This window comes from Ceratotherium simum, chromosome 17 (genome assembly GCF_057802395.1).
Source record: "Ceratotherium simum simum isolate JZ-2026a chromosome 17, ASM5780239v1, whole genome shotgun sequence".
Lineage (NCBI taxonomy): Eukaryota > Metazoa > Chordata > Mammalia > Perissodactyla > Rhinocerotidae > Ceratotherium > Ceratotherium simum.
This window is the reverse complement of record NC_141916.1, coordinates 44,778,723-44,800,296: the sequence shown is the minus strand read 5'-3', so window position 1 is coordinate 44,800,296 and position 21,574 is coordinate 44,778,723. Positions and strand designations below refer to the sequence as shown.

The 21,574-nt window shown below is 36.7% G+C and overlaps 1 protein-coding gene across 1 annotated transcript; it reads left to right on the top strand.

Moving 5' to 3' along the window:
* The first annotated feature begins 291 nt into the window (after window positions 1-291).
* Window positions 292-20,440, top strand: STRAP (serine/threonine kinase receptor associated protein). Its single transcript, XM_004435413.3, has 10 exons — window positions 292-702; window positions 1,425-1,560; window positions 8,700-8,781; window positions 9,376-9,448; window positions 12,310-12,406; window positions 13,100-13,237; window positions 15,452-15,588; window positions 17,477-17,626; window positions 18,526-18,591; window positions 19,346-20,440. Exons 1-10 carry the CDS (start codon window positions 591-593, stop codon window positions 19,405-19,407), a joined length of 1,053 nt encoding a protein of 350 aa, XP_004435470.1. The 5' UTR covers window positions 292-590; the 3' UTR covers window positions 19,408-20,440.
* The last annotated feature ends 1,134 nt before the right edge of the window (window positions 20,441-21,574 follow it).

Below are 21,574 nucleotides of genomic sequence, written 5' to 3'. Positions count from 1 at the left end.
AACAGCTTTCCCAACTCGCGACCCGGGCCGAAACACAGCAAAGCCGTTTCCCGCTGACCAGAGCTGGGTACCAGGGACTTTGCTCCAGAGCCTAAACCGCCTCCTGGCGCCCGACATTGCCGGCGTGGGGCCAGCGTCACGTGCCCCACGTGTGCGAATCTCGCGCCTGCGCGCTGCTGTCGTACTCGCTCCTTCATTAAGCGTCTTCTACACGGCAAACCCGCCTCCAGCGGGAGCTGATCGTCACTTCCGGCGGACGCCCAACGTCACTGGTTTCGTCACTTCCTGCCAGTACCGGTGTGGACAGTGCGGATCGTGGCCGCTGGCTCTCCGGTTCCCTGCCTCCCCTGCTTTCCTCCCTCCCTCCCTTTCCTTCCCTCGGCGGCTGTCGGTCGCCCGTCGCAGCCTCCCTGACCCATCCCTAACCCTTTCCGGACCTCGGTGCCGCCGGATTGGCCTCCTTTTCCTGTTTCCCGGCCCACTTGGGTGTCAGGGCGGGGGCCTTGAGGAGCCAGGGCCTCTGCAGCTGAGGAGAGAAAAGACGAGACGACCCTCGGCTCCGCAGCCGGATCGCTCGGTTGGCCGCCGCCATGGCGATGAGGCAGACTCCGCTCACCTGCTCGGGCCACACGCGGCCTGTGGTCGATCTGGCCTTCAGTGGCATCACGCCTTATGGCTATTTCTTAATCAGCGCTTGCAAAGGTGAGCAGGGCCGCTGATCCAAATCCCTGGCGGCTGGGACTGGGCCGCAAGGGAGTGGGGCCGGCACTCTCCAGTGCCGAAGGGGTTGTGGGGCTGTCAGCCTTTGAGATTAGGGCCACCGGTCGTCTGATGGGGAAAGGAGTAGTGTTCGGGGTTCCGCCGCTGGCGCCGAGAGAGGCTATTCTGAGCTTCTGACGAGGCTAAGTATTTTCCCAACTGAGGCCTCTCATTTTACTTTTATTGCTATTTCTGGAGAAGCGGGGCTGTACGCCTGCCTAGACGCCCCGGGCAACAAACTCTAAATATCTTCCAAGGATTTAGGGAATGGAGAAACTAGGCCAGGTTAAGTAATACCTTATTTTACAAAGACTTGTCACTCCTGTTATCTCACGGGGTATTCCTTTGTGCTATTAGCCCCATTTTAAAATGGAAACTGAGATTTAGGTTCAGACGTTTGTCCAAAATACGACTCAAATCTGGATTGTTTTGACGCAGATCGGTATTCTTCTCACCGAATTACAAATGTTTCCCAGAGAGAATGTCTGGCTCGGTTCTCCATTTAATTTATTCCTGGGCGTTTCTTAGTGATCCCGGTGGGTGAGAATAGTTAGACAACAAAAGCAAGTTTTACTTTGTTATTCAGCGTGATCACTTTACGCTTGTGTCTTAGATTTTAATTAATGTGAACTTCTAAATCACGTGTCCTTTAAAATATTTTGTAGATGGTAAACCCATGCTGCGCCAGGGAGACACAGGAGACTGGATTGGAACATTTTTGGGTCATAAAGGTGCTGTTTGGGGTGCAACCTTGAATAAAGATGCCACCAAAGCAGCCACAGCAGCTGCCGATTTCACAGCGTAAGTGAAATTCATAGCCAAAATGGCCATCAAGTTCTCTGTGGATTGTGTCCTGAAATAATCAAAACTTCAACCTCAGTTATTCATAAACTTCTGACTCTGGGCCTGCCATATAGAGTACATGATGTTGATCTCACTAAAATTCTACCCTAGTCCTATCTGCCTCTTTCTCTTCAGTGGTTCTTAAGATTTTCATTGATTTAAATGACTTACTCTTATGTCTGGATTGGGACCCAGGAATCTGCATTATTAACAAGCGCTCCAGATAATGAATGTTGGTGGTGGTCGTGTTTACAAATACTGCTCCACATGTGCTCCCTGAGTGATAGCATACATTCCTGTGTCTTCATAGTGCTGATGGCCCCAGATTTTTAGCCCAATCTCAATCTATTTTTGTTACCTGGCTTTAGATGTGTTTAAAACTCCTCAACTCAGTTACTCTTCATTTTCTAAGTTTTTTAAGGTTGAAATCTAAATCATTCTTGATTTTTCCCTTATGTCCAGATTATCATCATCTTTGTCGATCCTACCAGTAGAATGTCTCCTCACGACAATGTTTGTTATGCCTCTGCCACCGCCTTGGGTCAGGTCCCTGCCACTAGTCTCTTTCCCCATCTATTCATCTTCCGTAGTGCTGCCAATTATCTTCCTAAAAACAGATTTCATCATGTCACTGCTCTATCTAATGATCTTCCTGTCTTCCCTCTGCTATTTCAGTGTTTGATGACCTTGGGTGTACATTAGAATAGCCTGAGGAGCTTTTAAAATACTAAGATGCATGTGTCCAAGAAATTCTGATGTAATTGGTCTGGGAATGGAGTCCCTAACATCAGTGTTTTTTCTTCCCTAAAGTTCTTCGAGGTGATTCTGATGTGCAGCCTTAGAACAACTGACCTAACGGTTAAATTTCAGTCGTTGGCACTTTAACATTTGGCTTCGTCCTAGGTTATCAGCCTCATCTGGCACTGTACACTGTATGCCCTGCAGTCTAGCGATACTAAACTTCTTATTGTTGCCAGAATACATGTCACCTATTCTGATTTTTGGCGTTTGCATATGTTATTAGAGTGACTTGCAATGACCCACTTTCCCCTTCTGGGCGTGTATCATATTTTATGTAATCTTGGTATCTCCAGTTCCTAATTGTGTTTGTGACTTAGCAGACACTGTAATGTTTAAACTAATCAAGGCAATGTCAAGAGCTATTGTGCATATAATAGACTCAAGAGTCTGGAGAGTAAGAGTGGTCTTGTTGATTTTTTTTGTTTGTTTTAAACAGCATTTCACACTAAGGAGCAATTGTAAATGTGTTGCTCCCTTGTTTTAAGCAAATTAAACATACCAAGTTTATTATGAAAAATAAAAGCAGATTGGGCTGGAGACGTGATTCTATCCATTTGTTGTTGAAACTCATACCTCTATACTACAGAGTGAATTTTACTGTATGTAAATTTAAAAAATAAATTAAAAATTTTAAAATAAGGAGAGGGAGATGAAGTGCTTACATGGGATTAAATTTGAGATAGTGAGAGATCAGTAAGAAAAGTTATAAATGTCAGTCTGAACTTTTTTCTGTGCCTTCAATGAATAGATTGCTAGTATGTCTTTGTGCATAACCACTGTAAGGCTTTGTGCTGTGCCCTCTTGTGACTGTATGTAATACTGATAAAATAAGGAGCTGCTTGGTTTTATATAAGGCCTTTATGTCAACAGCTTCAGGTCAAATGTTGCTTTAGATGTCAGCATGCATGCTTATAATGTGACAGAGACTTCTTTGATTGTTAATTATGAGGTGAAAATAGGAAGTAAAAGCAATTCTCAGATAAGGAAGACTTAAGGAGTGCTGGAAGGTTAAGGTGTCCATTCCCTCTTTTGTGCTCACACCATTCCCAGTGTTAAAACTTCTGGTGCTTTTATAGCCCTTATTGATTTATGTGTCGTTGCTTCTTGAAGTTGGAGGCCATGTCTTATATTTTTTGTATCCCTGGCGTATTCAGTACCTTATGTTGCCAAATAAATAACTTGAGGAAAAGAAGGATAAAGGATGGGTGAATTATAGATCTTGGTTTTGTTTCTGGAACATTTGTCTCTGAGTGTCTGGTTGCCATGAGTTTAGCTTTTGTTTTCCTTCACCTCCTCCAGTGGTTGTTTTTTGCTTAGTCCAGTAGGAACATCATCATTGGGAATGAATGTTATTGATTTTTTAACAGGTAGAAAATTGGAATTAAAAACTCTAGATTTTATATATTTGGTAAGTGGATTTTAAAAATGTCATTATTGAAACTAGGTCCCAGTCTGGTGGTGGTAAGTTAATAGTTAATAAAATGGTATTTTAAATTGAATATAATTAAGTTATAAATGTAACAAGATTTTAGATATTAGCATTAAAAGAGACAAGCTTTTGAATTGAGGTTCTGGAAAGATATATTTTTGTTAACCTCAATTCTGTGTTATCTGGCTCTAGTAATGTTAATTACTTGAGCCACATGTTTTGTCACTTCCTGCTTGATGGTCTTGCTCTGATCTTTAAGAGACCTGTGCAAAAGCTTAAGAAGGATCCGCATCTCTGTAAAATCGGTGAAGACTCTTGCTTTGTACATTTGACCAAGTTGTAATGCCAGTCCTCAGGAAAAGAAATAAAGGGCATTAGACAGAAATTACTGTTCATGTGATAATTACCCTGAAATGGAGAGGAAAAAAGGTGTGAAAAAATATGGCACTTTAAATACTTAGCAGAGTTTTAAAAAGAGTAGTCAGGATTTTATCTTGCTGCAAGAGGAATAGTTATCTTTGTTTAGGTCACTTACAGAACATTAATAACCAAAATCACACATTTGAGGACGTGTCTGTGGATAGGTATTCAGTGTTGTTTTTGTGCTTTCTTAACATTCAAGTCTCAGTGTCTGTTTACAAGTGTATTAAAAGCGTGAACGCTGAAGCCTGATTCTGTATTCGAATCCTGGCTCCATCATTTAATAGCTCTGTGACCTTGAGAACTTTATTTAACCTCTCTTTTTTGTCAGTTTCATCATCTATAAAAATGAGGATAGTAATAGTGCTTACCTCGTATGTTGGTTGTGAATATTAAATGAGTTAATATGTTTCTAATATTTAGAACATTGCCTGAAATCTAATAGCTATATAAGTGTTACATGTATAAGGTAACAATGATAGCTACCACCCCTACTAGACCAAAATCATGGGTGTTGTTTTGGAACTTCTGTGGCTAAAGCCATGAAACTTTTTGGTTTCATGCAAGGAAGTCTGAGTAGATTTAAATATCAAGAAGGAATACTCCCCCCCCCCCCCCGCCCCCCTCAGTTCTGGCTTTTAGGTGCCATGACATAGTGGGAAAGATGTAAGCATTTGTATCAGTCAGGCCTGGGTTCATGTGCTAGCCATGCTTTGTATTTCCATTTTGATCATCGGATTTTTTTTTTTTTTCTGAGGAAGATCAGCCCTGAGCTAACATCTGCCAATCCTCCTCTTTTTGCTGAGGAAGACTGGCCCTGGGCTAACATCCGTGCCCATCTTCCTCCACTTTATATGTGACGCCGCCACAGCATGGCCTGACAAGCGGTGCGTCGGTGTGCACCCGGGATCCGAACCCGGGCCGCTGCAGCGGAGCGTGCGCACTTAACCGCTATGCCACTGGGCTGGCCCCATCAGATCTTTCTTAAACGTCAGTTTTCATATCTATAAAATGGGTGTAAGGGCAACATGGTAATTTGGAGGATGAGAGAGATCTTTCTCCACTTATATCCCTGGAGTTTAGCACGGTGTCTGTTACGTAGTAGGTGCTCAGTAAATGGAAGCTGAGCCTTACCCTTATTTGTTCCGTGCCTGTCTGTGAGATGTGGGAGATGTGCATCTGTTGTTTATATTCTCCTCTTTTAATGACTTGTATGGGGCTTGCTATTATGGAACTTGATCCAGTTAAAGAATAGCTCCCCCAACTCACCTGATTAGTCATAGTATAAATCATTTTTAGGAAGTTCTTTTTTTTCCCTTCATTATGTTTCTCAGAAAATTCGTTAATGTCATGTTTATCTGGAGGTAAATTTTGTTTCTTTTTCTTTGGAGAAGGTATATTCAGCAGAGCTGGTCTGTGCGTCAGTTTAGAATGTTATTTTGAGGGAATTCGGGCAGTCGAGTCCCTGAAACATCATCCTCTTTATATCTTTTAATTCATAAAGCTAATTTTAGCTTTACTTCCCATGATCCTCTTCTCAGCCCCTCTGCTTTCCTCCCATCAAAATCATCTGGGGAGAGTGCCAAAAGTAGAAAGGATTCCTATGTTCTGTTCCCGAGAGTGCTTAAGTAGATCCGAGGTTGGGCCCAGGAATCTATAGGTAACCAAAGTGTATGATCACTGTTTCTTTCTTGTAAAAACCACTAGAAAGATCAATTTTTCTCTGAATAAGGTTCTCAATAAAACAAAGGTGGTATTACCTCCTTTTTGATGACTTGGTTGACATGTTAAGATTGTTAGGCAGTTTTTTCGCCTAAAATAGCTTAATTGTTTTGCTAAGGCTTTAAAGGAGTAAGTTAAGCAGCTCCTCTTTTGAGACTTATGGTAAGTCCCTTCTCAGAATGTGAACAGTATTGAACAGGTAGCATTGATTATTATGTGCAAGAGACTGGGGATATAAGAGGTATTGTAGTTCAGGGAGATGACAAGTCCTTCATGAATTGTGCAGAAAATAAATGCTGTGGGATTAGCTGATGAAAGGATATTGTTAATGATGCTTCATTGTCTTGATTTGAGCCCTGCAGCCAGCTGGTTAATATCAGTTTCTTGCCTAGAGATTGAAAAATACATTAGAAAACGTTCCATATTCTTTTTAGGACTCTTACTGTGAATAATGGAAATATGCCAAAGGTAGTGCAAGTAATTAGAACGTGCTCTGTCAGAGAGTGTCGTCCTCAATTTTAGTAGTGTTTCTCAGTAGGAGGAGGAAGACTGTAGATGCACTGGCCCCTGGATGATCCTACTTTGGTCACGTGAGTTCTTTCCTCCTCAGTGAACAGACGTGGTCTAAGCAGAATTGTACGATTTTAAGGAGTTTTGGGAAGATTACTGAATATACTTGAAATTAGTATTTCAAAGGACATTGCCCAGAGTTCCTTTGAGACTCAGCATCAGGTGACTAAGTAGGATAAAAATTTCAGGTATATTTGATATTTTCTTCACTTTTCATACCTTCTGTCATTGCAGCAGTCTGGAATCCTAATCTTTGTGAACTCGTATCACTGTTTTCGCTGTGATTAAAAGTAAACATGTAAACAAAAATAAAAGCAAAGCAAAATTAAACACAGTAATCAGTATAAACTGGGTTCTGTGGAAAAACAGGAAGGAATGATTAATGGAGGTGAGATAAATAGAAGGTTTAATGAAAAGATACCATTTGAAATGAGCCCTTAGGATGAATAGAACTTTGGTAGCTGAGAATGTAAAAGAATATAACAGACTTAAGAGAACAATATCAACAAAGACATAGGAGCCTAGAAGAAAATACATGGCTTATTTGAGGAATGGTTTCTAATCTGGTGTGACTAGATTCAGAGAAATAATACAAAAGGAGGTTGAGAAGTAGGTTTTGGCCAGAGAGTGGAATTGGAAATGGGAGAGATTGGAGCAGGTTTCTCTTGCAAAGAGAGATGAATATTTGAGAGTTTAGTAGCAACACTATTCATAGTTGACATTATTTCTCTCAGAACGTATTTATTTAGCTACTCTTAAGACTTAGGTATGTGGTATGCAAGATTTATATTGTATCATCAGCATTTATTCCGGTTACGTGGTCATTCATGTTTATTTACCATTGTACATGCTGTTAATGCTTGTCCACAAGAGCATTTCTCTTTGTTGCTCCCTGGTATATTTCTGCCTGCTCTTTTTAAGACTACTGACTCCACTGGTTAGATTTTCTGGACTTTCTGGCATAATTAGTAGCATGTTTTTCCTGTGTGTCTATAATCATATGTGTTTGTCTTTTAATTATATTTATTAAATGTGTTAATTAATGCGTGTTTTTCTCCACAGCTAAAGCTCTATTAAGGCAGGAATTTTCTTTGTGATCATTTTTTCTCTCCCTTTTGTGCCCTAGCCCTAAGTCTAGGATGACATAATATACTTGATCTATTATTGTATATTTATTGAGTAAATGAAGAAAAGATACACCTTGCTTTTCTTTTTTTTCTCTCTACTGTTAATTGTTCACTTTATTCTTAAAAATAAATGTCAATTACGTTAAAATGGAAATCTTTATGGAGCATAGCTTGTTAACTCTTAATAGTTTTTTTTTTCCTGTATGCAAAGGTCTCTGGTTTATTTTTCAATGACCTCTTCTGATATAAAATGAATTCTTTTTTTCTTCTTATTCTTTAAGCTTTTTTATTTGGGAATCTCTTACGGTATTTTTGTAAAGTATTATTTAACTATTATCTTCTGCCATATACACACATATATATGTGTATAGGCACACAACCACACATATATTTTGGATTGGGATGGGTCAGGGAGACATACAGTTGAGAGATTAAAAATCCTCAGTGTTAGCATTATATAATCAAAAGCTAATACTTTGGGGGGAAGTTAATTGTACTAGAATTTGAGAATTTATGAGTCAACTTCGAGGAAGAGGTGGGGAGAATATTTTCTTCTCTGCTGTCCTGATTTGAAATTTTGCATAACCTATATCACTGCCTTTCATTCTCCTGTAACTTTTTTTTAAGGATATCTTGTTTTTCATTTTTTGTTTTGCATGTATATAAGAGTAGAGAATAGATAACAAAATGGAAAGTTGAAACTAAAAATTGGTTAAAGTGTTTGCAGTCTTGCTAAAAGGATGTTATGGCTATAGGCTAAAATAAAAATAAGGATGGGTTGGTTTGTGGATCTCATTTACTTAAATTTGTAAATCTTTTCTACAATCAAAATTAGATTGGTTATATGGCTTTTACAGAGAAATTTATTTTCCTTTAGACTCATTTAAATATTTTATCAAATGAACTCAAACAGAGATATTAGCGATAATGAAGATTTCTATTTATGTAACATTTTACATATCTAACCGATTTAGTAATTATCAAAATTACCACTATATTTATCTTTTAATATTACTTTTTACTTTTAGCAAAGTGTGGGATGCTGTCTCGGGAGATGAATTGATGACCCTGGCTCATAAACACATCGTCAAGACTGTGGATTTTACACAGGTATAAAAAATGGAATTTATTTTAGGGAGTTAAATCGCTGCTATTATAGGTTATAATAATGGTTTTATATTTCATTGGTTTGTATATTTGATTTATATTTGTTTTGGGGCGGAATATTTGGTGTATATTGGCTTATATTTGATTTGATTATAGATAGGCTATACAGATTTATTTTTCCTTAGTTAATTCTATGAGGTTTTTAAGATACCCTGGAACTCTTGTATCAGGCCTCCAACAATAGCAACAAACATCTAAAAAGCCCAAATAATGTTTCCCAACTACTTTCAGAAGAGAGAGGAGGAATTTGAGGTCATCAAAGATGTGCTACTCAGGAGGGAGGGGAGTAGGCTCGGAGCAGACTGAGAGAATTCATGATGTGGTAGGTAATGTAACACATTTCAACAGGGAAGCTTAAAGCGCTGTGGCAGTTGTGGGGATAAATACTCTACAGTATCTTTTCAGAAGTGATTGGTATGTATTGCATCTCTTTGTGAAGTCTGTGAGCTTTATTTGGGTTTTATTTGGTGTTGAAGAAGTTTCAAAAAGATATAACTATTAAAATGGTAATCTAACATTTTATTTGTGTGTTTTCAGGATAGTAATTACTTGTTAACTGGGGGACAGGATAAACTGTTACGCATCTATGATTTGAACAAACCTGAAGCAGGTAAGCATAATGTATATGTGTTTGTGGTTTTATCTTCTTTTAATTTAGATAACTTTTCCTGATTAAAGGAATTCATGTTCAGTACTCAAGTTTGGAAAATAAAGATAGTCACAAAGAATTAAAACATAATCCATCATCCAGTATTAATCACTGTTAGTATCTTTAGTTTTTAGTTGATATTCTTCTAGTCTTTTTTTCCACGCAGGTATCTTTTTTAATATCAATATATTTACTACGTTATGCTTGTTCTATAGCCTTCTTACAATTTAAAAATTTATCTTGATAAATTTTTATCATGATATTAAGTTTTAAAAAGTGCATAACAGTATTACTACCTTTTGGTGAGAGTGGTTATCTGCAGAAGGTGAGAAGGGTGAGAATTCTCAGTGTGTACATATATTGTTTAGATTTTTGAACCATGTGAATGTATTAGCTATTCAGAAGAATTTTTAAAATCTGCAATTAACAATTTTTTTATGTCTTTAAATATTTTATCCACTGTTTTTAATGACTGTATGGTTCTCCATCCTTTGGATAAGTGAATTAACTAGTCTCCTATTATGGCCTGTTTGGGCTATTTACAAATTTTAATTATTATAAGCAGTGTTAGGCTTTAACATCCTTATAGGTGCAAATGTTTCCACAGTTGTTTCTGTAGGATAACTACATAGAAGTAGAATTTTTGGGACAAAAAGGAGGTGCTTTTGGAAGGCATTGATAGATTTACCAAAGTGCCTTCCAGCAAAGTATAAAAATATATCTATAGGGGCCGGCCCCGTGGTGCAAGCGGTTAAGCGCGTGCGCTCCACTTTGGTGGCCCGGGGTTCGCCGGTTCAGATCCTGGGTGTGCACTGACGCACTGCTTGGCAAGCCATGCTGTGGCGGCGTCCCATATAAAGTGGAGGAAGATGGGCACGGATGTTAGTCCAGGGCCAGTCTTCCTCAGCAAAAAAAGAGGAGGATTGGCAGGTGTTAGCACAGGGCTGCTCTCCTCACACACACAAAAAATATATATATCTATAGCTAACCTGTTCTGGCAAACACTGATAGCTAACTTTATCTTTGCCAATTTAATAGAAGAAAAATGATTCTGTCATATTAATGTGAATTTTAAAAAATTATTCATGAGATTAAAATACTGTTGAGTTCCACTTTAATGTGTTTCTTCTTTTGTGAACTAATTGCCTGTTCATGACCTTTGCCCATTTATCTGTTGTGATGTTTATCTTTTTCTTACTGGTTTTAAAGATTCTTTATTCTGATTTGTCATTTGCTTTTAAATTTTGTTAATAAGGTTTCTGGTATACAAATTAAAAAATTTCGGTGATGAGATCTATCACTTCTTTATGAATTCTCTCATTGCACAGGAGGTGTAAGAGACACCTTTTCTTCCTCAGTCCAGATATTCACCTCTATTTTGTAGTATTTTAATACTTTTCTAGCCACATAATATACATTTTAAAAGCTACTGGGGGCTGGGCCTGTGGCCGAGTGGTTAAAGTTCTTCGCACTCTGCTTTTGGAGCCCTGGGGGTGGACCTACTCCACTCACCAGCCATGCTATGGAGGCGTCCCACATACAAAATGGAGGAGGATTGCTAACAGATGTTAGCTCAGGGGAAATCTTCCTCACCAAAAAAAAAGGCTACCACAATATGGTAAACAGAATTTTGTTTTATTTATTATATATTAGTTGGTATCTTAAATTTTGTATCATGGGCAAGAAAGGCAAAGCTACATTGGAAATTAAGCAATTATTCTTGAGATACCTTTTCTAAAAGCATTTCTAAGGTGAGGAAACAAACTACATTTATAGATGATTCTCCATTGGCACCTGGGAGTTTTTCTCTTCATTCTCTTTGATAACTTTATGCCAAAACATAGGAAGTATTCTGACTTCACTTAATCAGTGTTCCTGTCTGGCTCAGCAAGGTGGTTCAGGGTTTAGGTGGACGTTTTTTATCTCTTTTACCTTTCTCAAAGCTACTTTCTGAAAGTGGCTCTTCCACTGTTCTCACAATAGAAATAATAGCAATTAACTGAGCTTTTACTGTATGTCAGACATGAGATGAGAACTTTAGATGTATATTCTCGTTAGATTCTCTATGAGAATATGATATAGTAACTATTGTTATCCCATTTTACAGATGAAGTAATGTCTTCAAAAAGTTAAGTTACCTGCCCAAAGTCAAAGTCATGTTGAATGGCATTGCCTCCAGCATCTGCTTTTGCCCAGAAATGAGTGTGTTTCTTTTTTTAAATCTTTTCAAGGGAAAGACTCCAACAGAGACAGATTCCCATTTTTTTGATGCTTTGCTTCTCAGTGTAGAAATATTCCTGGGAATTACTGCACTGCTTTTTATTTCCCTTTTCTCCTTCTAGCCCCCACTTCCTTCTTTTTTTCTGTCAGTTACTACCAACAGTAGCTTGGATGAGGGTCCCAGTCTTAGTGGTAGTACTAGAGTTGGCTCAGGCTGTATGTTCCTGGGTCCATATTCTTACTAAATTATGCTACCTTAGTTACTCTTTTATTTCATTGCAGTACAATAGTGCTTTTGAAAGTATTTTGAAAACAGAAGTGTAGCCTGGAGGGAGTGATTTATTCACTCCCAGCTACATATGGCATCATAGTTCTTGGGTTCCTTGTCATGCAGGTAAATTTTTGCTCTAGTATAGAAAAACTGAATGCATTCCATATAAATAGCAAGTTTGAATTGTGGTGGGCTTTGAAAATTTGCAGTCTAATTTTAAATGTATTTTTATCTTCTTTCTTTCTTTTCTTTACAAATTGAATTGTTCCAGTTTTGCTCAGTTTTAAAAATCAAATATTAACAAATGTGTTTTAAATTGTTTCATCTTAAGAACCTAAGGAAATCAGTGGTCATACCTCTGGTATTAAAAAGGCTCTATGGTGCAGTGAGGATAAACAGATTCTTTCAGCTGATGATAAAACTGTTCGGTAAGTAAGTTTTCTTTAATAATTTAAAGTTTGAAACGTATTTGACCCTTGAGCTTATATTTTAAATATTTTTTATAACTATTATGTGGGAAGAATTATCTCTGAACATTGAAACTTCAGCTGCACATAGGTCACGTTTTTCTATCAAATTTGGTTATCAGTTTCCTATTATCAACATAGAGCAGAATTCACAAAACATTTAATTAAAACTACTGACACCTTTATAAGCAGGTGCTCTTAACCTGGGTCACTGGACAGGCTGGCTTTAGGGGGTCCATGTAACCCTGAAATTCTGTACACAATTTTGTGAGCTGACACCTGATGTGTTTTTCTGTGGAAAGATAGATAGCTATCATCAAATTCACAAAAATAAAGTGTAAGAACCATTATTTAGAGCAACACTGAAATTAATTAGATTAGGGCCCCAAGTGTCTAGATAGAGTAGTTTTGCTAAATTGTTTGGGAAGTGTATTTAAGTACTAAAGTTGACTTCACTGAGAAGCTACCAAATAACTTGACAGTGTATAGCAACCCAAAACTTCTCTGTGTCATCTGTAATTTATGAGTTGGAATGGAGGTTGTTTTATTACGGTTGTGATTATTCTTTTCATTGGTTAATCTGCAGATGTAACTAGGATTTAATCTTTTTTCTTAAATGAGTAAATACCATATTTTCCTCTTTCTTTTTTGCAGCCTTTGGGATCATGCTACTATGACAGAAGTGAAATCTCTAAATTTTAATATGTCTGTTAGCAGTATGGAATATATTCCTGAAGGAGAGATCTTGGTAATAACTTATGGACGATCCATTGCTTTTCATAGTGCAGTAAGGTATGTCTGAGAAATACCTTCATTTTCTTTTTTGGTAACAAGGGACAATTTAGGGTACTTAAAAATTGGAAGGCATCTGCAAAAGATATTTAACTCTTCTAAAGGCAAATGTGGTCTATGCTATATAATATAGGGGGAAATGTTTCCAAATCCATTAATTTCCAGATATTTAGGACATTGATTGGTAAAATTTAACAAGTTTTAAATTACATTTTTCTTAAAAGGATCGCTGGACTGGTGCTGTAATTAATGTTCTTTACTATATAAAACCATTGTGATTTTGATTCTCCTATTAATTTTCACTTTAAAATTTTAGAGAAATACTAGTGATTTTTTTTTTTTTTCTATTCCCAAGAGTGTGTAGACCTAATGAATTTTTTTAAACAGACTTAATTTTTGTGACTGTGAATATAGTAAATGCTCTTGTTGAAAATTTGGAAAATATAATTTAAAAAAATTTACCCACAATCCTACAACTAGATGCCAGAATGTTAATGGTAGCTGTATTTTCTGCTAGTCTTTTTTTCTGTTATATATGTGTGTATATTTGTGTAGTTTTTTTTTTCTTTAGTTACTAGGACCCTAACAAGTGTAATTTTTATTTTTTATTTTAAAATTTTTTTTTTTTTTTAAACATTTTATTTATTTATTTATTTTCCCCCCAAAGCCCCAGTAGATAGTTGTATGTCATAGCTGCACATCCTTCTAGTTGCTGTATGTGGGACGCGGCCTCAGCATGGCCAGAGAAGCGGTGCGTCAGTGCACGCCCGGGATCCGAACCCGGGCCGCCAGCAGAAGAGCGCACGCACTTAACCGCTAAGCCACGGGGCCAGCCCAATTTTAAAATATTTTTAGCCATTAAAAATTCTTTGAAAACATTTTTACCAGGTGTATTGCATTATAGGTTGTAATAAATTATGCATCAGGTTTCCTTTTTTAACACTGCAGTGAGTTTTATGGTACATCTCTGAGTGTTTCCTTACAGTAGAATCCTATAAGTAGAATTATTAGTTTAAAGGGTAGGAATGTGCTTAAAGTTCTTGGTATACACGTCACTGGATTGATTTCCGTAGAGATTATACTGTATTATACTCTGACCAGCAGTCTTGTACTTTAACCTTTTGTCTAAAGGGCCACTTGCAGATCTAAGCTTTGCTGAATGGCAGAAGGAAAGAGAAGGCAGTAAAAACGGAGAAGAGCAATTAAGAATGTAAAGGAGTTTATACTCACACAGTGAATTGATAGTAATAGAATGCTATTGCCTAGAAGCCATTAAATTTACACCTCTGCTAATTGGTCACTCCTGGATTTGGGGAACATGCAGCCTTCCTGTAGACGTTGCCTCAAATCCTATTTTGGTGGCAGAAGTCTGCTGGCCTATTGAATATTCTAACATTTGAGCTAGAAAGTTGCTATTCAGTGATCCTGCATAAGTCAAATAACTTTACTTTTCATGCTTTGATAATGTGTGGTGATGGGAATATGATGACAACATTTAGAAGCTGGAATGGTCTAATGTTTTGTATTGGTGGCTTGTCAGGATTTTTAGGTTTGGACTGGAAAATAACCAATGTCCAAACTCATTGATACTCAGGTGAAACTGTTGTAATGCATTGATTTTTATTATATAGCTATAGTCTCAAATTTATTCTTTTACTGCCTGGTAGTAAAAACTGAGCCACTTTTAGCAGTTTTATATTTTATGGCATTAAAGTTTTACCCTATTGCAGAAGCTCATAAATTCTCAGCAATTGAAAATAATGTACAAATAATTTTTTGTATTAATTACCTATTGTAAAAACTTTTTCTCTTTACAAAAATAATGTGTGCTTGTCATGGAAAAATCAAACAGTACAGAATTAAATTTTTTTCAAAGCAAAAATCCCACTATATTAGCCATACTGTTTTTAATTAGCCAGCACACTCATTTCCAGAAAAGCATCCATTGTGCAAAATGTCAATATCCGTGCATCAAAATGTCTTTATATTCCTAGAATGAACTCCACTTGGGCATGGTATCCTTCAGAACTTTTTTGCCTAATATTATTTAGAGGGTTTTTTTTTAACATCACTATTTATCTTTGACTAAGTGAATATTTAACTGTTCCTTGGGTTTCAGAATTTAGGAACAGTTTAAATGTAACTAATTATTTCCTGTATTATTTATGCAATATTCAAAATTTATAAATATTTATTATTTAAATTTTTTTCCAGTTTGGACCCAATTAAATCCTTTGAAGCTCCAGCAACCATCAATTCTGCATCTCTTCATCCTGAGAAAGAATTTCTTGTTGCAGGTGGTGAAGATTTTAAACTTTATAAGTATGATTATAATAGTGGAGAAGAATTAGGTGAGTTGTCCTCTTTTTCCTCCCTTAAAATGATGTAGTTACCTTTGTCAAATGTTAGGTTTCAGTAATTAGCACCTCAGTTAACACCTCAGTTACCAAATATTTTCCAAGTGAAAAATTAAAGAATTTTTATCCACTGTGGGTAGAAATATTTATAGAACTATAAACAAAGTATGCTGAAATCAAATTTATCTTTTCCTTTTAGCTTAAGTTCATCATATTCTGACATTCTATACAGTAGTGCAGTGTATTTATTGACGAGGTGGGGAGGCAATCTTATGTCAAAGTCTGATTAAATAGATGCAAGGAGATTTGTTCTTTCTGAAGTATAGTGCAGGAATGAAGCCCTATCTGCCTGGCTCCTCTTCTGTTTGCCAACATAGGAGTCACTAAGGCTCTATAGAGAATAGTGGAGGTAGGGAGCTATGGCTTATTATAGGGATACCTTAGGGATCTGAACTGGAGGCGGTTTTTTGCTTGTTTTTATTTTACTTTTATTCTTTCTTGGAGTCTGATTTTTGCTTCCATTATCGTGATAATGATCCTTAAAAAAGGAAAGGGAAAGGCATGTAGGATTGATTTGAAGTTAATGCACATCCTAACTTTATATTTATCTGATGGACTAGGTATTCAGCCTTCCCAAATAGTTTTTGCTTTTTGAGCTAGTGTATTTCATTTTTATAATTTTTTTGTCTATGAGCTGCCGCTTTTTTTCTAGCTGTCCTGATCTACCACTCAACGAACTAAGCTTGTAAGAATTATATAAAGAACAAAAGACAATTTTTTATGTTTTGGTTTTTTTGGAAAACGGATAGATTTGGGTTGGATAAATGGAACCTTGGTGAATGGCCATATAGAATCTATTTTAATTGCTTATGGTTCACATTTTATTGCTTGAATATAAGTGACTTTTAAAATAAGAGATTCTTTTCCATTGTTTTTATTTAATGTGAGTTTCCAGAGTTTCAGAATGTTTTGGCCATATGTTTTATTTACTTTGAAAAAGAGAAGTAAATTATTTGCCTGATATCTGAGGTTACAGTTAGTGAGTACTGGACCTTGGACCCAGCCATTCTTATTCCAAAACTTCGTTTTCTTTCTACTCTCATGATAATACTTTCATGATATTCTCTGGTGGAACAGAGATAGAGGAAGATGGTGCATGAGGGTCCTTGAGTTGAATAGACGTGGAGACGGAACATTCGTCTAGTAGAGAGCTTTGAAATGGAGAGTTTGGTGATGAGGCATTAGAAAGTAAATGAGAAAAGTTAGTAAATAAGGATGTGACTTAAACAGAACAGTACCACTACTAATCTGTACATTTTCTCATTGAATTCCGTGGATTAAAATATCTAAGCACCAGTATTGATCCTATATAATGTTCTTGTGACAGAATGACTAGCAGACTCGAGATAGTCTGGTAGGAAATTAAGAGGCAGAGTGTGTAAAAGAGCTCCATCTGGTGGCCCTCTGTAGTCATAATAAGAATTAGTTCCCTAGTAAATAGGCAGTAAGTTTAGGATATGGAAATTGGGATTGAACTGATAGACTTTAGATCTGCTTTCTATAGAATTTAGGAGGGTAGTTTCATTTTCTCCCTTCTTTCATCCTTATTGGGACATGAAACCTCATTTTTTTTTTAAAGAGACACTCTGAAACCATAATACATGCCAGAATTGGGAAGGGGTAATCTTATGGAGAAATGGTAGACATGATGTACCAGTGTATGATGAGAATCACTTTCTTTTTAATTAGGTGTAGTTCTTTGTATTTGCCCTTATGAATTTTGCATCTTCTCAATAATATAAGTAGTATTTTCTTTAGCGTATCAATACTTAACCTGTTATTTAAGTATTAAATTATCGAATAGCCTTTTCCTCTTTTTCAGAATCCTACAAAGGACACTTTGGTCCTATTCACTGTGTGAGATTTAGTCCTGATGGAGAACTCTATGCCAGTGGTTCTGAAGATGGAACATTGAGACTGTGGCAAACTGTGGTAGGAAAAACATACGGCCTTTGGAAATGTGTGCTTCCTGGTAAGAATTTTTATTCAAAGTTATCAAATAGAGCTTCATGATTTTATGTCATTTTGCATCATTAATTCTATTTCAATGTTTCCGTCTCCTATAGATTTTAAACTATATAATATGGTTTAAGCAAAGAGAAGGCCATGATTATAAATTGGCCACTGTGTTCTTTTGTTTGTTTAAATTTTTTTGTTGTACACTCTATTCTGTACAATCTAAATTTTTATACTAGATCATTTGGTGAATGGAATGGCCCTGATTCAAAATTTGCTAGAAAGCAATATAAAGAATTTATAAATAAATGTATTTAATCTCTGAATAGTGTTACTCATGATCCTTACTCATAAGGTAGACTGTTTTTTTTTTTTTTCCTTCTGAGGAAGATCAGCCCTGAGCTAACATCCATGCTAATCCTCTTCTTTTTGCTGAGGAAGACCGGCTCTGAGCTAACATCTATTGCCAATCCTCCTCCTTTCCCCCCGCCCCCCAAAGCCCCAGCAGATAATTGTATGTCAAAGTTGCACATCCTTCCAGTTGCTGTATGTGGGACGCGGCCTCAGCACGGCCAGACAAGCGGTGCGTCGGTGCGCGCCCGGGATCCGAACCCGGGCCGCCAGCAGCAGAGCGCGTGCACCTAACCGCCAAGCCACAGGGCCGGCCCCGGTGTACATATTTTTAATAAAAATACTTAGTTATTGATCCCACAGTAGTTATAGTATGAACCTAAAAGTAATTTTTAAGGAGAGATGTACTATTTTAAATAACAATTATTAAAAAAGAAGTTGTTTCTATTATGTTTTGTAGCTCATTGCTTGGAATAGTCTTGGTGTACTCTTCTTACTATTAAATACTAGAAATTACTGGTAATATTGTAATTTATGCAATCATCATTGCTCTTCTTTTCACAGAAGAAGACAGTGGTGAGCTGGCAAAGCCAAAGATCAATTTTCCAGAGACAACGGAAGAGGAGCTAGGTAAATACTAACACGTTAACTTTTGTAGAGTCCTAGGGGATTTAAAATTGAAGTGTTATTTGAGTTTTACTCATTGACAAAGGAGTGTTATTTGAGTTTTACTCATTGACAAAGGAAATTTATTGAATACGAACATAAATAATGGAAAGTTTAAATATGTATATATTTATATATACATGTTTATAGAACAGATATTTAAATTCCTACTGCATAGTAGAAGGCATGGAGATGTAGTGTAGACCTGACTGATGTGTGGTTACTCTTATAGAACTTAGAGTCCAACTTAGGAGGCAGATAGTAAAATAAATAAATTGTTACAATGGTAATTGTTATTTAACATTTATTAAGCACTTACTACGTACCAAGTGTTCTTTCCCAAATCTGGAATTACGAATTATAACATGCCCTGATCATATAATATTGTTTGAAGTTTGAATAAATAAAGAAGAGGAAGACTGTAATTCAGTGTTTATTAGATAGTTGGAGTCATTGAAAATTTAGCTGAGAAGAGGGACCCTTTAGAGGTTAAGTTATGGTGTAAAGGAGTTTAATGGGTAAAATACATGAACTTATTCTTTGTTGCTTTTTCTTTGGTGTGAGTCTAGTCATTAATGCACATGTACTTGTTCTCCTTTGCTTCCCCTCACAAGCACACTTTTAAAAAACTTTTTTATTCCTTCATTACACAGAAATGTAGATTAGCTTCATTCTTTTATTAAGTTGACTAATGTGATTTTTTGTTTTTTAATTGTAGAAGAAATTGCTTCAGAGAATTCAGATTCCATCTATAGTTCAACTCCTGAAGTTAAGGCCTGAGCCTCAGGCATATGCCACAGATAGTATACAACATGTGGACTGAAACAAGCAAGCAGAGAAAAGCATCAGCCTTCCAGAGTTACTCTGTACTTAAGGCAAACATGAGCAGTAAATAATGAGGAATATGAACTAGCTCCAGTGCTGGAACTAACTAACTTGGTGTTACCTGTAAGTGAAAACACAAGCGTATCAGATGAAGGCAGGTGGAGTTATGCTCTTGTAGTACGATGGCCTGTTGTCATCTTAATGAATATGTGCAAGCCAACATCCAATTTCTCTTATTACAATTAGATTTCTTGTAGGTGTTTATGTTATTATGGAGAAGAAAAATATATTGGCCTATTTTTCTGACTTTTCCCTTAAAGCAGAAAGCCTTTTTTTGCTTTAGTTGTAAAGAAGAGGGAATACATGATAAAGTAACTGGTTTGATTTCTCTTTCATTGTACACTGCTTCTGAACATCTAATTGTTTTTAGTTGTCTAAATAAAATGCCTCTAAAACAAAGCAATGTTTGTTTCTTGGGAAAAATTGGGAGATTTGAGTGTCATCAGTGGAAATTGCCACAGAGTTTTTCTATATCATAACTATGTCAAAAGACAACCTCGTTAAATAATCTGTGGTAAACATATTGTTTCGTAATTTTGAAATTTAGTTGCTTGGACTGAATTTTTGAAATTTTCATGTTCTTTGCTGGGGTTACATTTACTCCCTTCTTCCTAGATTGGATAGAAATGCTTGACCTGCCTTTTAAAAAGTTTCAGAATAGTGACTTATTTAAATGACACATGCTAATTATAAGAGAAAAATAAAGCAATTCAGAATTAGCTGAAAGACAGCAGAAAAATCACTCAAAATCCCAGCACCCCCCAAAATCTATTAAAATTGAGTGAACATTAATGTACATTACTGTATCTCTGTGTGATCATAAAGATGGGATCATTGTAGACCTGCAATGTTTATTTTACTTTATCCTTTAAGTTCAGGTGGTGTTCAAAAAGCCTTTTTACCAACCTAATAAAATGTATCAACTGAATTTAGACTTGTGATGTATTTATTTTTTAAAATATGGAGGGGATATTAAACTAATAATTTGGAAATACTTACAACAATGAATAACATCTCTGCCAAATTGCTTTCTCTTTCCTTATTCATCTTGTGAATGAACCTTGATAACTTTCCTTAAAAGAAATAACCAACCAAAGAATAAGATAAGTTTGGAGGATTTGTGGTAACCAGAAGAAAGCACTGTAGGCCATGACTGCCTTAGAGGGTCAAGAGAGTTATGTCATGGGGGAGCCAACTGATGATCCCCGTGGGTCTCATGGAATGGTAGTATTTTTGTGTGAACTTGATACATGCCTGGTCTTCTGCTTTGCAGCAGCAGTACTGTCGATGTACCACGGGTTGTTCAGTCTGACTTAGCCTAAATCAAGTTGAGATTTATATGTACCAGAATGGAATCATGAAAATGCTTGGTATTTATGAAATTTATGATCCAAGGGAATTTCCTCTACTTAGGTTTTATAAAAGTCTAAAGCCCCTATACAGATACCTGCTTATACCACCACTGGGTGGCATATAGCTTGGAATCTATAAAAGTTGTTTGGAGTTAAGTTTATAAGTTGAAGAATTTCAGGCCATGAAGATCTGTCGTACCATCCATGCCTTATACTTCTTGTGTGAGTAGAATGTTCATGTTCGTCAGATCTCTGGTTGACAGTGTTGTAATAAACTGTCAAGTTCTTAGGCTTTTAGCATGTTTTTAGATACTGCTTGTTCAGTAAAGTCATTTTAGGTTTTAACTTTGGCCAGATTATTAATAGAGTTGCTTGTGATTGTTAGCTACTTTTGTTTTAATAACAGAGGACATGTTTTTGGGGATTTCACTAGTTTCACTCTTAAGGGTAACCTTGTTTTTTTTGTAGCCATGTGTATACTGAGCATACGGACCACCTGGCAGGCTGTGGGAACAACCAGGGCTTGGTATCCTTTGTGTATTGGTTTTCTATTTCGGCTGTAACAAATTACCACAAATTTGTGGCTTAAAACAACACAAATTTATTTTACAGTTAAGGAAGTTGGAAGTCTGAAATGAGTCTCACTGAGCTAAAATCAAGGTGTTAGCAGGACTGCATGCCTTCTGGAGACTCTAGGAGAAAATCTGTTT

What these genes read in the sequence shown, in the direction of transcription:
- STRAP (XM_004435413.3), top strand. Translation starts at nt 591, where the DNA reads ATGGCGATGAGGCAGACTCCGCTCACCTGCTCGGGCCACACGCGGCCT. An exon ending in GCTTTTCATAGTGCAGTAAG is followed by an intron (nt 13,238 to 15,451) that starts GTATGTCTGAGA and finishes ATTTTTTTCCAG; the next exon opens with TTTGGACCCAATTAAATCCT. An exon ending in GACAACGGAAGAGGAGCTAG is followed by an intron (nt 18,592 to 19,345) that starts GTAAATACTAAC and finishes TTTTAATTGTAG; the next exon opens with AAGAAATTGCTTCAGAGAAT.